This window comes from Belonocnema kinseyi, chromosome 9 (assembly GCF_010883055.1).
Source record: "Belonocnema kinseyi isolate 2016_QV_RU_SX_M_011 chromosome 9, B_treatae_v1, whole genome shotgun sequence".
Classification (NCBI taxonomy): Eukaryota; Metazoa; Arthropoda; class Insecta; order Hymenoptera; family Cynipidae; genus Belonocnema; species Belonocnema kinseyi.
This window is the reverse complement of record NC_046665.1, coordinates 5052416-5069527: the sequence shown is the minus strand read 5'-3', so window position 1 is coordinate 5069527 and position 17112 is coordinate 5052416. Positions and strand designations below refer to the sequence as shown.

Here is a 17112-nt window from a genome sequence, read left to right as displayed (position 1 = left end):
TAAACAATTTTTTTCAACAAATTTTTTCTAAGCAATTTTCATTTCCATTTTTTTCAAACATTTGTTAAAAATATTTTTTTTACATTTTTTAAAAATTTTGTTAAACAATTTTGTTTTTCTCGCCTATTTCGACTAATTTTGCTTCGTCTAACGTTTTAATTTTTAGGTGTTTTGGACTAGTTTACAACGATTCAGAATTACGTGAAATGTAATCTTTAAGAAAAAATTGATTTTTAATAATGTTTAATTTTTTATTTTGTCTGATTTTTGACACCCTGGCAGTTTTTTAAAATTTTTGAAGAAAGCTGTGAATTCTATCTCGAGCCTTTCTGCTTTCTTTGTATTTATAACTACAAGGTGCTCATTTTGATTTGCTTTTGATTTGCTTTGATTTTTATGCTCATTTTAAATTTTGTCAAATAAACTGCATTACCATAGTTTCCTTACTCTTCGACGAAGTGTATTAATATTATAAGTGAATCGATATGTCTCGAATCAACAAATCTTTTCTGTTCTCATATCAACTTTAAGTTATGAAAATGAGACAATTTTTAGTATGAAAACCGATTTTTCATATAATGTGAAGGATCATATCTTACGAATACTTTAATATAATGTATTAATATTGTAGGTCAATGTATTCGTCTGGAACCAAGGAATCGTTTATATTATTGTATCAACTTTGAATTATGTTAATGAGAAAAGCTTTACCATGGAAATAGATTTAAAAAATATCATAAAGTCCTATCCGGAAAAGTATTTCGAACATTATATTCTACATATTTTAATTGAGGAACATTGACTTAAACATTTTTCGATAATGCTGCCATTATTTGCTGCTTAACACAAATGCGCCTTGAATAAGTTACAATCATACAAATAAGTTTATGTGAACTGATACTTAGACGAAACAGTGTATTTAGAAGTATGCTGTGTAGTGTAAACTCTTTTTTTGTGTGGCACTTTTCACTCACTGCACTGCACAATTGTAACTTTTTCCGATTACGGATTTCAGTAAACTAACGCAAAATGACAATGATGGAGCACCTGGTAGAAAAAGATGCAATAGAAATTATGCCACCTGGAGAGAGGAAAGTAAGTGTGGACCGAAAGGATTAAATTTGGCTGTGCGTAATCGTTTCGTAGGTAGGCATTTAGCCGAATACGGCATATAAACTAATGCCCAGCAGCATCGTCCTTTCTTTGATCTAATTCCCTGAATCCAAGGTGGCATGTAGCCTTCTACGTGTGCACTTACTGCTAAATATTGTAAGTAACCCTGGCAATGAGACGCATTTCATTTTAAATCAGTAAAAATACATTTATTTGAAACCAGAAATATGCTATATCCATTGATCAGTGTATTATAAAAATAAGGGAACGAAAAAAGGAGGAATCTTTTTTTTAAATACATAAAATTATTTTTATCACCATATGACGATACAAAGTTGTTCCCAGAGATACTTTTTAACTGAAGTTGAATACAACCATTAATTTTCGAACATGAAATAGATGAATTTTTAACAAAATATATGGATTTTCCACAACAACCAAAAACATGAATTGTCGAAAAAATACATGAATTCTCAACCATATAGTTCAATTATCTATTAAAAATTATAAAATTTTAACCCAAATTGAATAGCTGATTTTTCGGTTTAAACTATTTAATTAAAAAAAAGATTTATTAACAAAATACTTAAATTTTCAAATAAAGAGATAACTTTTCAACTAAGATGATGGATCTTCAAGGAAAGAAACTAGCTTTTAACAAGTCATTTCAACTTTCACCCAAGCAGTTGAATTTGTTACCAAAAAATATGAATTGTTCACGAAAAATGTAATAGTTAATATTTTAACAAGAAATAAGAATATTCGTCATGATAGTTAAAATTTAATCAAAAGCGAATATTTATTTTGAAATGAACAGTTACAAAAGGTGAATTTTCAATCAGTAAGATGAATTTTTTACCGACAACAAATGAATTTTCAACAAAATATGTGAATTTGATTAAAGATCAATAACATTATGTTTACTGGAAAATAGACAAATACTATATCTTTTTGAAGTACATAAAATTATTCTTATTGGCTTATAATATATCAACTTTTATTTTGCACTAACGCTTAGACTTCATACTTTTGATTCTTGGATTTAAAATGAAAAATTTAATTGTTGGTTTAAAAGTTCTCCATTTTATTGCAAATTCATCTTTTTGGTAGTAATTTAATTTTTGTTCATTACAAATGCAATTATTTGTTTAAAAACGAAAAATTTGTTTTCGTTGAGAATGCAACTATTTTGTAAAATATTCGTCTTTTGACTATAATATTAATTATTATACTTTTTTGTCGAGAATTTATATTTTTTGGTTAAAAATAAAACCACTTTGTGGAACGTTGAATTGCTTTGTTAAAAAATTATTTCCGCGTGGTTGAAAATTATCATGCTAGTCGAAAGTTCATGTTTTTCTTTGACAAGTTAACCTATTTTGTTAAAAATGATTGTTTTTGTTATTTAAAAATAAATAGTATTAACCGGAAAAACGGGTTACTGTATACGATGAGTAGATATTTTCACTGATTAAATTAGCTAGAAATGAGTTACTGTTTTCAATTGGTAAGAATGTTTACTATCATCAGTCTTGCTTTCAATGTCCTGAATACAATTTGATTTTTAAGAATCAGCTATTTGTGTATTAATCATTTTTAAGCCTTTAGTCCTTTCCCTACCTTTACCTCTTTCAGATTCCTTCAGAAAATTACCTCACTCATTGACGAAATATAGCTGTAATAAATCATTTTTGTACTTTTATATGAGACACCTTTACACCTAATAACTGCAAAACAATTGGTGCAAATATTCAGATTGCTCATGATTATAAAAACGATTTTTTCTAAAATATACATTTCACACATCTTCATCATCTAAAATTTTCCACTTTCTGTCAACTTTTCGCCTACAGCTAGATCATAATTAATGCAACTTAGAATACATAATTGTCTAAGCAAAATAAGTGATAACAAATATTGCAAGTAAACAAGCGTAATTGTTTAAACAATTTATTAGGGTTTATAGAGGCATATTCTCTTAGACTAATTCTATAGAAAGTTTCGAGTTTGTTCTGAAATATTAAACTTTTTATTGACTTTCTAGATCTCAGTAATTACTATAAAGAAACTCACTGTTGTAATATGATCAATATAGAAAATTTGAAGAACATTTCGAAAAAAGAAATCTATTATCTCTATTGTTTATTTATTATTCTTTAATCACTGCAAAACCAAAGAAAAGTAAATATTTTCAGAAAAAACAATAACTTTCGGGCAATTACCTCAGAGAAAATAATTATAAACAGTAATAAACTGTTTAACCAAATATTTTTGCGGGTTTGCATTAATTACTATCTCACGAAGTGAAAAGCTTACTAACATTTGGAAATTTTAGAAAAAACCACAGCTATCGATCATTATTATAGGAGACGATAGTTATAAACAATAAAAATTTGTCTAAACAACTTATGTAAACATCTAACATATAACATCCCTACCGATAGAAATCTCTGAGTATTCTCAAGCGAAATAGCCTGGCCCATTTGATTCTAAAAGCAGAGCCGACTTGAATGATTTAGTCTCTGAGATAGTCTGAGAGATTTGTGTCCTTTTCAAGGTCCTTTTAGTGGTCTTTTTAAGAGTGGTGGGACAATAATATATTGTTCCTTTTGTATTCGCCACGTACCGGGCAGGTAGAGTTATTTGCAGCAGTGGGCCGTCGCTAACCCGACTCTCCCTTTTTAAATTTCTCTTCAAATTATTAACACTTTTTTTTTAATTGATGAATTTTCTCATTATACTTACTTATAATTATAACTTATATACTAATATACAATTTTCTAATGAAATTCAAAATTGTTGTCTTTTTTGGCGTATCTCATTCCATTTACGAGAAACGTATTAATTCCAATTTTAAGCATTTAAAAAAAAAGTAAGAAATCTGAAATCATCGAAACCCGTAGATTCCGAATTATTATGTTTTAGGCTGTTAACTATGAATTTAAAAAATCTACGTCTAAATTTTAATCCGAAAGTTTAACAAAGGACCCTTGATTGTCGGCTACTCTATTGATATAGCCTCTCTGCTAGTTATTTATGATCGAATTCTTATTTCATTTTCAGCCTTTTTGCTTGTTATTTATGATCGTAATTCTATCTTAATTTCGAAAAGGGCATTTTAAAGCCTTTAAAACATTTAAAAGAGCTACCTGTACCTTTAAATATATCTACCTAAGTGCCTCCGGAGAATTTCTCTGAGCTTCACTGACCCTAGAGAATGTTTAGTATATACTCAGAGATTTCTATCGGTAAGGATAATTTAAAAGAAATGCATATATCTTTTTGTGAATTCGAACGAATTTGCTGGCGCAATGCATGCAAATTCGAGAAAAAACTTCCAATGTATTTTTGGACCACATAACGTGGACTCGCGTTCTGCTGGATCTGCGGATTTAAAAAAAAATTGAAACTAAGAAAAGGTTCACCAATTTTCGTTTGGACTCCCTACTTTATATCAAGAAACCTTTTTGTTTTATTTAATAGAATTTTTAGCCATTTTGCCATTGTGTCTATTAAATACCAATAATATTTATATTTCCATAAAATATTAAATAAGTTCATAGGGTCGCGTAAGATGGGGGTCAAAAAAGCTTACTAAAGTAATTGTACCACCACTTATGGGACTAATTTTGCGACTATGTAAGAGGAACTGAAAAGCGGGAGCTGAGCGCAAGCATAGGACTAGTGGCGACATCTAGCATGCAATAGCGGCCACTATCGATATTCATGATAGACGGCTATTGATTTTAGCACCATCTATTGGTGAACCCGTGCGCTAGGAAAATCTCCGCTCGGTCGGTGAAACGAAAAAATTACAGGTGAGCAAAAAATAGGTTGGTGGCGCCACCTGTCGGCCAAATTCAGAACTGTTGTTTCAGTCTCAAAACCGCAAGGTTGCGCTTGGGTCCCGATGGAACCTTCGTGGAACGTTCCCAACCTGCGTACATTTTACATCTCCAGGGAACGTTCCTGGAGAGTTCCATTGGAACATTCCGAAGGTGCCCGCGGAACGTTCCGTGCTATTGTGTGTGTGTGTGTGTGTGTGTGTGTGTGTGTGTGTGTGTGTGTGTGTGTGTGTGTGTGTGTGTGTGTGTGTGTGTGTGTGTCGAAAAAAGGGGACTTATTCTAAAAAAATTGAAACCAAGGTTTTTACACATTTCGATAGATTTTGCGCTGCTCTTTTTAATTAAACCATCGGAAAAAAATCCGAGCGTTATTATTGCTGATAATCGAGTTGTTAGGTATCCGAGTAATAGGGCTTTGGCTCGAGAGTTCGAGATTTCGTGAAACATCTCCCACCACTCATTATACCGTCTACGCGTCTCATCTATAACTCTAAGAGCGCCGATGGTAAGGACGATTAGTTTAACAGAATATTCCGGGTACAATCGTTGCAACTCCCTTATAAGGTCTCGATACCTGTCTTTCTTTTCATTTTCCTTGGATATGATTTTTTTGTCAGCTGGTGCCGAGCTAAATGCTGGGGGTGTGCATGGCACGCCCTGCAGTTATCATCAGGAATGTCTTGGCTCAAAACGTGGCGACGGAATGTTAAGGTGGAAATGACACCGTCTTGGCATGCAAAAATGAAACCCTCCGTACCAGACATCAATCCGGGCGATTCAAGGAAAGCAAACGTTAGCGCACACGACATTGACTGATCCTCCACATTTCTGTGGAAGATACCGTGCATTCTCTTATCGAGGAGCTGTTCACGAAAGTTTTTCTCTTGTGCTTTCCTACTCCGGGCTTTCAGGAGTGAGTACCCGATATAGATAAGATTTGATACATTTTACTCACCCCTAATACTGAAGTTAGTCCGAGTGTTTCAGCAGCCTCCTCCGCTGCTTTATACAGAAACTCTCCTTTACCCATTTCTTCGTGATGCCTGACCATTATAAGGAGAGGGTCTCTTCCATTTGCAATTCTATGTGCTGTACCCACAATAATCCTGTTGTGAAGACATTCAGGACTCAATATTCCGCGACCACCTTGACGGCGTGAGATGTACAGTCGCGGAACAGAAGACTTAAGATGCATACTTTTGTTCACGTGCATAGCCTTCTTGTCCCGATATCAAAGGATCTGAGCTCGTTCTTCGCCCATGGAACAACTCCAAATGAATAGAGTACTACCGGGTTGGAAAGCATGTTCGTTGCAGATACTTTGTTCCTCGCCGACAGTTCGAAAGACCAAATCTGCCGGATGAGACGTTTGTATCTGCTTTGGAGAGTATCCTTTATAGATGTCACATCCTGAATGCGGCTCTGTGGCACGCCCAGGTATGTATAAGTCTCTCCAGCGCAAAGGTGTCGTATGGCGCTTCTATCAACGACCTCAGGATCTTCAGGGATGCCATTAAGTTTTCCTCGCTTCAAATAAGCCTTGGTGCAATTGTTTAACCCAGATTCCATTCCAATTTCCTTAGTATATCGTTCGACAATCCCTAGAGCTAGATGTAGTTGTTCTTTGTTTATAGCATAGATCTTAAGAGCGTCCATGTAAAATACATGAGTGACCTTGTAGTTTCGATCTGCAGGTTTGCCGCACAAGTACCCGTCGGAATGGCGAAGTGCTCGAGATAGTGGCACTAATGTAAGGCAAAAGGGAAGTGGGTTCATGGTGTCGCCCTGAAAGACACCTCTCTGACAGGTGACCTTGTTAGTTATCACACGATTTTTTTCAAGATAAGATAGTAAATCTGGTTTTCCAAAGCGGCATCAATCTCTATGCACCTAACGATTTGCGGATGAACCTTTAAGCTTTTCAAAAGACAGATGATAAGTCTATGGGAGGACGAATCGAAATCTTTCCGATAATCAATCCAGGCCATCGATAGATCATGCTGGTAGAATAGTGCACCTTTGCAGACACGTCTGTCGAAGAGCAGGTTCTCCCGACATTCCGGTAAGCCTTTCTTTGACCCTCGTTATTCATACATTTCTTGCCACACAGGTTATATTGCCCGAAAAATCCCATTATTTAGGATGGCTGTGAATACCATATACAGTGTGTTCAGACAAGTGATTGGCCTGTAATTCTTCGGGTCAGCTAAGTTCCCTATTCTCGGCAGGAGTATTGTGCGCCCTTCCACCAACCACTCCGGAATCGGCTCTTTCGGCTTTAAATATGAGGTTAAAATACGGGCCAAATGCTGATGGGTTGAAGGAAAGTTCTTCCACCAGAAGGTTTTGATACAATCTGGTCCCGTTGCGGAATAGTCTTTCATCCCTCTTAATATTTTTTTCTCCTCTGATTTGGGCGAATGGTCGACAGTAACTTGAGGGTCTTTGAAGAGTCGAGATGGGTCAGAGAGAAACTGTTGATTTTCTCAGCCCCACCTCTCCCTCTGCTCTAGACTTCTCTTAGCAGCAGATAGTATTCGTATTCTCAACAATATGCTTCCTGATGGTCAGCAGCCTTGACTTGTTAAGTGGGTCCTTGATGTTGATGTTTCTCCGGGTCATAAAGCATCGCTCTCCCTCTATTGGATGCCTGCCCGCGGTTGGTCTTAGTGTCGCCTCTCTTTCTCTATTTTCGGCTTGTTCTAGCTGTGGTAGGGCAGGCGTTCCGCTTACATAGCCTCTTTTTTGGAGTAGTTCGGCATGTTTTCGCAAACGTTGATGCGAAAAGTGCGATAGCTCCTTGTGTTTCTCGCTCCACAGAGCATGCAGCCATGCCATGTAACCCCGTTCAGGGGCCACACTCGCATCGTAGCACTCTAGCAAGTCGTGATTCAGTGCTCCGTCCAGCTAAAGGTGGTCTTCGGGACCATCCCTGAAAAATTGTCCGCGACTGCCTATTTATTTTTGTAACCATATTCAGCAGAAACCCTTGGTACAGGGACCCTCTATCCCCAACCCGAGGACGCGTTCGGTGGCTTTGTCATAGGCTCCCGACAATGGGTTGGCCAACAATGCCGACCCCTCTAGAGATGGGGGAGCCAATGAAGATGAATTCAATGTGATGGATCGGCGGAATCTCGGGACCTTTAGGTGGACGGAGCGACTGAATCACGACTTGCTAGAGTGCTACGATGCGATTGTGGCCCCAGAACGGGGTTACATGGCACGGCTGCATGCTTTGTGGAGCGAGAAACACCCGGAGCTATCGCACTTTTCGCATCAACGTCTGCGAAACCATGCCAAACTACTCAAAAAAATGGGCTATGTAAGCGGAACGCCTGCTTTACCACAACTAGAACAAGTCGACAACAGAGAAAGAGAGGCGACACGAAGACCAACTGCGGGCAGGTATCCGATAGAGGAAGAGCGATGCTTTATGACCTGGAGAAACATCAACACCAAGATTTCTCTCAAGCCTAAAGATCTGGCTGAAATTGATGACGAGCTTTGTGGATATTTTTCCGAAGAATTCGACTTCTGGGCTATCAATTATTGTGTGTATAATGCAGCGAGAGCTTTGGCTGATGCGAACCGTAAAACAAAACCAACGGTTGATCATAAGACCAAAGACGAATGCATCGACTTGCCATAAATAGAGACGCGGCAAGACAGTGCGCGTTTCGCATTCAGTATGTGATTGTCTACATCACATCCGGCAGGAATTTTACCGAAAAAGGTTCGAAAGTTCACGCGCGAACTCCGGACCCGTTATCTATCTTGTCATAGAGAGTATACTGATATAACTTTAGCGTACAATGCAATCCGCCGTTCATCTGTGTAATTAAAAAAAGTAGTAAATAGGCGATTCTAAATTAGTTTTCAAATCTCCCGCGCTCGAGGTCTTGGGCTGATTGGTCAAAGGTTCGAGACTCAGAAGACGTGCGCAAAAGACGTACAAGCTAATTCTGAAAGAAGGTTATGTTCCTTAGAATTCACCGCGCATTATAGATAAATAATGAGTTACGAATTAAAAACAATTTAACGCAATATTGGAATATGTTCACAAAAACTCTCGGGACGTGTTTTCTTTGGTAATTTTTTTCTTAAGCCTTTGTTTGTGAAATCTTTTCTATTCGTTTAAATCATTGAATTATTTGAAATCTTACGATTAGTAAAATCGTTTCAAATCTTACAAATGTTTTAAAATATTTGAAATCTGGTGTGCGATACCCTTTTAAAATCTTTGAAACCCTTTAAATCTTTTCAATGTTTAAAAAGCTTTGTGAAATTGTTGTCAAATATTTTTAATCTCTTGTACACGCCTTTTTTAAATCTTTGGAAAATTTTTCCTGAAACATTTTGAAACCTTTAGTAATGTTTTGTAGTCTGGTGTATACTCAAAAAGCGAGTGGTGAAACTCTTGAAAATCCGTTATATGGCCATGGCTCATTCTAATTCTGAAGCTGTTAACATTAAAGATATCAGCTAATAATTTGTATAATTTTTAAGTTAAATATCACAAAAATATATACTTTAACATTCTATATTATCGGAGACGAAATAAAAAATTTATAGAATTATTCACAATATTAAAATTCGTTCATTTCAATCTATAAATAAATGGTAAAGTCTACAAAAAATGCCTAGAAATCTCTGTGTTTATTCTGTAATGAATAAAGTACAAATTATATCTGGATAAATAAAAGAAATTAGTAGAAATATTTTTTTGAAACGAGATGTTTCTTTTATAATAGACTAAAAGATTAAAATTACATTTCTGATTTTAATAAAATAATTGTTTTAAAAGAAAACAAAATTAATTTAAGGTTCTAGTAAAAAATTTAAGGAAAATCCAATGTTAAAAAATAATTCAAAGAGAATTCTAAGTTTTGAAGGTCGCTGGACACAGTTTATAAGAATAATTCGCCGTTTCTTAACTTGCATTATTTTATTATCAGATTCATCGTTACAATTTTTATTATCATGCGGATTACAATTTTTTTCAGTTTATAAATTTTCTAGGTTTATGAATTTGTGAATCTGTGGAAAAAAACAAAATTCTAAATAAGAAAATATTAAGAATTAAATTAAACTGATGATATATTACGTTTTGAAAGTATGAAAGTACTTACCTCACTTGTGAATAGCTGTTATTCCTTCAATGCATAATGCATTAATTGGTATACATTAAATTTGTTATAAAAATTAATAAATCAGGGCACTAGTATTCGCAGTGATTATTTTTAAAAAAGGACACTCACAGTTGATGATATTTACCGATACTCTTGTCGTCAAAAGCATTTGACTCTCATATTTAATTCAATAAGTAAAACAACAGATTTTATTACCAATTAATTACTTCCAACCTGAAGATATTCACTTTAATTAATAAATTAAATTCAAAGTACAACGATTTAGACACTTGAGAAATGTCAAATATCACTCACGTACCGTTACTTTAGTGAAAACCAACTCCAATTTTTAAGAAAATACTTAATGCACGTCACGACAGTATTTGTGTAGACTTTTTAATGTCTTATGACGTTTTTGTTTAATTCGTAACTAATTGTTTATTTGAAATGCGCGGTGAACCCTGGAGAACATAGCCTTCTTTCCTGATTAGTTTATACGTATTTAGCGCACGTCTTCTGAGTCTCCAAGACGTACGATGGGTTTCATGGCATGCTAAAGTTATACCATTATATTCCCTATGAGTACATAGTAAACGTCCTTACTATATATGTTTCACACCATCTCAGTCGTACTCATGTCCATGTGTGGTTTTGTCTTTAGAAGAGACACAAGGGTATTCTTCATTTCTATTATAAATATTTTTTTTGCTTATCTCTCCTTGTACCTAAGGGTCTTCTTGTTTGACCTATGTGTACTAAATTGCAGCTCCTACATGTAATTTTATGAGCAGTAACAAGTTAAATATGATTACAGCCCTTCTCCTGCTACTGTTGGTATGCCCGTTTCTACAGGTTCTTCAGATGATGCTGCTAATGAACTTCGAGCTAGAAGTCAGTTGATCGTTGATACAAATAAACCGGCAACAACAATACAGATTCGACTCGCTGATGGAAGTAACGTGAGAGCTCAGTTCAATCTGTTTCATACAGTAGGTGATCTTCGACGATTCATTATAACGTATCCTTTGTAACTTGAACAGAAATTTATCAATGTTTTCAATATTTATACATTAGGACTGGTTTCTAGAAAGAAAATTTAATTATTTAAGTTAAAAATTCAACTATTTGGTTTTGAATTACTTTTTTTGTTAAAAAGACAATCGTTTTTTAGAAAATTAGCTTTTTGGTTATGAAACTTAATCTTTTTTGTTATAAATTTGATATTTTTTGGTAAAAAAAGGCAACTCTTTCATTAAAAATTCTTTTATTTTCGTCTAATTTTCGTTTTCTTCCTTTCGATGGAAAGTTAATATGCAATATTCGGAATTCAGTTTATTAGTTCCAAAAATGGTAACTGTGTGTATTCTGCCGTGCAAGTTAAAAAGACATTTAAGTCACATTTTTGACGAAAATGAGATTTTTACATCAATCGATTCGCAGAAGAATACTGCATCTATCTACGCAAACGGGAATTCTGAAGAACAAATATATTTTATTAAATAACAAGTTTTTTTGCGACTGAAATTTGTTATTCGCTGCAAGATTAATCGGTAAGTCCCTGAAAAGTTGTATTTGGCCTCTAAACGCCAGGTATGACGTATGGTAATACAATAAGGTTGAGATATTTTACAGATAAGAAAGCCGCGTGTCAACTCGCGTCCTTTTTCCCCTGTATTTTTCACTATTAGCAACCGCATGTTGATTTTTTGTAGCAAAAAAACAAAAATGTAATTTTTTTTACAAAATGAGACAAATATACATCAGTTTGCATGAAGGTCGTTGAAACATTTATAAAAAATTAAATCCATAATACTTTTTCGAGACAAAGTCTTTCCGTTGATTTTCTCCGTTCGAAGTTGAACAGACATAAGTGTCTTCTTAACTTGTACGGCAGTATTAGGATGGTCCAAAAAACGCTTTTCTATCTACAAGGCAAGATATCCCCCCAAAAGCTTCTATTTCCGGAAAAAGAAACGCCGTATATATATTGAAATTCGAATGTTAACACGTTCCATCGGGTACTTCAAATTATAATTTAATTAACCTGAGAGAATTTTGAATTTTCGAAAAATTGAACTCATGTTCCAGGGTTTTATCGAAACGTGCCAAGTTTTTTAGGGATTTGAGAGGATTGTCTACGAAATAAAATCATACCAATAACTTTTATTTCCAACACACCCCTACTCTGTCCGCGGCGCCCTAAATATGACCCAAAAATTTAAAAAACTACATTTTTACGTTTTATTGTTACTTTTAAGCGATTTCCGTCGTCTTTTTCATGAAAATAATTACTAATGGATTATTTAAATATTTACCATGACTTTTTAAACAATGTTCAATTGTTTAAACAAATGTAAATTATTTAAACAATTATTTATTCCTAAAAAGTGTAAAAAAAGAATCGTATTTTATTATTGAAATTTATTTTTTTGTGATTGTTTGAAGTCATAAATTTGTCTTAAAAACATGTAATTATTTAAATAGTTCATTATTGTGTATTTTCAAAATTACTAAAAATTGCGCCAGAGATGTCCACTTAAAAAAATAGTATTCCATGCTAAGTTTTGTAGAACAATTGCATAATTTTGATACATTTCTTTTAATTTGAATAAACTTCTATTTTTTTAAACAATCTTTATTTGTTCAAGCCGTTTCTTCGATAACTAAAAAAAATGAAACAAAATAGAGCAAGTACAATTATGTTGCTGACTATATATTGTATAGAAAGAATAAATGTACTACTTTTTAATTGTTTGAACAAATGTAATTCGTTCAAGTAATTGATTTTCCAAGCCTATTGTTAAAATCGTAATTAATTGTATGTCGTCTATTTTATTTCATTTCTTTTGTTATCGAACAATAACTGCCTAAGCAAATAAAAATTGTGTAAAAAAAATGGAAATTTATTAAACATTAGAAGAAATGTATCAAAATGATGTAATTATTCAACAAAAAGTAGCACAGGAGAACTTCCGTTTCCCGCATGAAAGTGTGAAGTAGTGAGAATTGTTGATTCTGAGTTTTTCTAAAATTGCGGTGAAATTTGAGGTGAGTGGATTGTGGAAGTGTGAAGAAGGGTGTGGATGTGAAAGAATAATTAAGGGATTGTGATATTGAAAGGGAGAGGTAGAGATTTGTGAGGATTGAGACAGATTTGTGTGAAAGTTGTAGTCAGGTTGTTTGGAGATCTGTGAGACCGGAGAGTTTGAATTGGATTCATGGCTAGCGGAGCGAGTATCTCCGCGGAAGAAACAGATTTAGAGCAGGAAGTGTTCAGTACGCCGAAAGAGGAGATCGTCGAAAGGAAAGCAAGGGTGAAGTATAAGAAACCTATAAAAAAGTAGATATTAAGAGCAAAAAGCGTAGGATCAATTGATACTTTTGTCAAAAGGAAGAAAGAGGAGAGGGTAAGTAGTAAAGAGACGAATAATAGTAAGGGGCGGAGGGAAGCGGAGATAAAAGTGAAGTTCCGAGGAAAGAGGAAAGACTAAAGGAAATTCGCGAAGTCATGATAGAGGTAATGGGGAAATATGAAGAAAAGCAGGAGAAAAGGAGAGAGGAACTAAAGAAGGAAATTAGGCGGGAAATGGCTTACCTTAAGAAAGAAATAAAAAAATGGGAAGAAGTCAGGGAAAAGTTACAAAAGAGGATGCAGTCATTGGAACGAAAACTAGAGGAGAAGCAGGAAGATAATAATAAAAAGGTAGAGGAGATGCACGGTAGCATAAAGAAACTAGAAAGCTCGAACCGGGATTTTGGTGGGTAGAAGTGTAGGAAGGAAAGAGCGAATAAGGAAGAGAATGGTACTGGTAAGACTAAAGAAATGGGAACATAAGAGGGAAGTGATGATGAAGAAGAGGATGTTATATGGAAGCTCGGAAAGAATAGAGTATGATTTGACATAGGTAGAAAGGAAGATGCAGTATAAGTTAAGAAAAATAGCGGAAGAGGAAAGAAAAAAGGAAAGAAGAACATGGGTCAAGTATGGGAGAATACAAATAGACGGAGTATGGTGGGATTGGGATGATGAAAGGAAACAGATAGTAAGAAATGAGGTGCAGGGAAACTTGGAGAGGAAGGAATTAGAAGAAAAAAAGACGAGAAACGAAAGTAGGGAAGAATGGAAGATATGTTACTGGAAAATAGCAGGATTGGAGAGAAAGGATAGGGAGTTTATGAGAAATTTGACACAATGTCATGTAGACATAATGATGAAGACGTGTCTAGATAAAAAGAGATGGGAATTACTACGGGGAAGGTTACTAAGATGTTACCAATGTCAATTACAAAATGCAAAGGGGGAGAATATAAAGGACAGAGCAATGGGAGCAATGGTGATGGGTGTAAGGAATGCATGTATAACAGGGAAAAATACGAAAGACAGGAAAGAACAAAAATAAGGATTAATACTAGAAGATGTAATGATGTGAGGAGAGAAGTGGAAGGTAGTGGGGGTTTATGTGAACGGTGATATTCAGGAGAAAGCAGAGGAGATAAAAGAAATGATTGAAGAAAATAAAGAAGAGATTAGACTGATAATAGGTGGGGATTTAAATGCGAGAAAGAAATAAAAAGAGGATTAGAGTGCACACACAAAAATGAAGTTAGTAAAGGGGGAAATATAAGTGGGTCGGATGAGCACTTTAAAGAGAGAAAAATGAGGTCAGAAAGGAATTAAGAAAGTGGAGAAAAGAAGAATGTCATGGGGAAGAATATAGGGGGAAAAATAAAGAGTATACTGAATTGTGTTATAAAAAGAAAGAGAAAGAGATTACAAAGTTTGAGGAAGAGACGGAGAAGGCTAGGAAGGAAGAAAAGGTATGGAAGGTAGTAAATAGAGAAAGAATTTCAAAAAAAAGGGGTAAACCAAGATATTGAAATGGTAGAATGGAAGAAATATTTTTTGGATTTGCTAGGGAGAGTAGAGAGAAAAGTTATAAAGGGAGGAAAATGGTATGGAGAAAGAGATCAGGAAGAGGACATAACAAGGGAAGAAATAGTTAAGCTTTTAGGAATAATGAAGGATGGAAAGGCACCTGATATAGATGAGATTCCAAATGAAGTATGGCAATATGGAGGAGAGGAACTAGAGGAATGGACATGGATAATGTGTAATAGAGTATGGAGTATAACGTGGTTATCAAATTCAGAGTTTTAGATTGGGAAACGAGGTAAGGGAGCGGATGTATGGGGAAAAAGAAGAGAACAGAACATGTAGAATATGTGAATGAGAGGTGGAAACATGGGTGCATGTATGGGAAGGATGTAGGAGAGGAATGGAATATAAAGGAAGCTGACAAGAGAATGTGGTTAAGATCCTAGGGGATGGTTGATAGGAGGAGAATGGATGAAGGAGTTGGAGGGTGCTAGAGGAGCGAATGAGAGAGAATGAAAGAATGCACGTGGAAAAAAGGCAAATGAAGGTATAAAAAAAGTGAAAGAAAAAGCAAACTGAAGTCACTTAGATTCGAAGAGTTAAGATTGTAAGTAATGGTCATGTAAAAGTTAAGTAGACTAAAATGCGTTTGCTTTCTCATGCTATTTTTCTCGCTTGCACTCTCGCTTGCGTTCGCCGGCTCAATCGTTTGCTAATAAGCCTTAAATTGCGTTATCACAGGATATAGAGATAAGGAACTAGATATAAGACTTGATGTAAATAGTTGTAAGTAATTGTACATATAGAAAGGGTATGAATGGTGTGTGTGTGTGTGTGTGTGTGTGTGTGTGTGTGTGTGTGTGTGTGTGTGTGTGTGTGTGTGTGTGTGTGTGTGTGTGTGTGTGTGTGTGTGTGTGAGCGGAAAGATTTTAACGAATGGAAGTCATGTAAACCCTTAGTAGACACATTATGAATAAAGAAGAAGTAGCATAGGATACAAATTTGAAAAAAGCGGATATCTCTGGCTCAATTTTTATAAATTTAAAAAATAAACAATAATTAATTATTTAAATAATTACATAATGTCTTTAGAAGTATTTACTACTTCAACCAATGACAAAATATTGGATTTCAATAAAAAAATACGATTATTTTTTACATTTTTCGGAAATAAATAATTGTTCAAATAATTTGAATTTGTTTAAACAATTGAAAATTGTTTAAAAAGTCATATTATATATTCAAATCTTTCATTAGTTATTATTTTTTTGAATGCAAAAGACGACGTAAAATTGCTAAAAAATAACAATAATTCGTAAAATATTTTATTTTTTATTTTTTGGTCATATTTGGGGTGTTGCAGGGAAGGTGGGGTGGGAGGGGGTGGATTGGAAATAAAAGTTGTTAGTATCGTTTTATTTCGTAGACAACCCCCTTAAATCCCTGAAAAACTTGGTACGTTTCGATGAAACCCTGGAACATGAGTTTAATCTTTCGAAAATTCAAATTTTCCCCATGTTAGCTGAATGGGATTTTAAAATTCCCGGCAATACGCGTTAATATTCGTATTTCGAAAAACAAAAAATTGCGGATTTTCTTTCTGTAGAAATGAAAACTTTTTAAGGGGAAGGTGCCTAACAATTTATACATTTATATGAGCAATTATTTATTTCTGATTAGAATATTATGTGTGGATTTATGGAATTAAAGGAATTGAAATTATTCACCGAATAACAAGAATTCACATAATTCAACGAATTCGCGGAATTCAAATAATACAAGAAATTGTCGGAATACAAGGACTCCATGAAATTCCTTTAATTCCATAAATTATTGAATTACGTCATTTCATCGAATTCTGTAAATTCTTTGAATTCCGTAAAATCTTTGAATTCCGTAGTTCCCCGAATTCAGAAATTCTTTGAATTTCTTGAGTTCCTTGTGTTCCTTGGATTACGTGAAATCCTATAATCTCGTTAAATTAAATCATTTTTAGAATTTTTGGACCCGAAATTTTCTGGTACCTTTCGAGTTGGGAGTTAAGAGAGTCCCACCTGTGTACGTAAACCGTTCATCGGGTACCATCTGTGCACGTCGACGTTTAGACGTACACACCAATAAATAATGCCAGATTAGTCAAGTAATA

General features: G+C 34.5%; 1 protein-coding gene across 5 annotated transcripts in view; it reads left to right on the top strand.

Moving 5' to 3' along the window:
• LOC117179771 (NSFL1 cofactor p47-like) overlaps positions 1 to 17112 on the top strand; it is a 201987-nt gene that overhangs the window by 166556 nt on the left and 18319 nt on the right. For all 5 annotated transcript variants that reach the window (XM_033371866.1, XM_033371863.1, XM_033371862.1 and 2 more), the window contains one exon: positions 10905 to 11108. In XM_033371866.1, coding sequence (XP_033227757.1) covers positions 10905 to 11108 — 204 coding nt within the window. The remainder of the gene's footprint in view (positions 1 to 10904; positions 11109 to 17112) is intronic.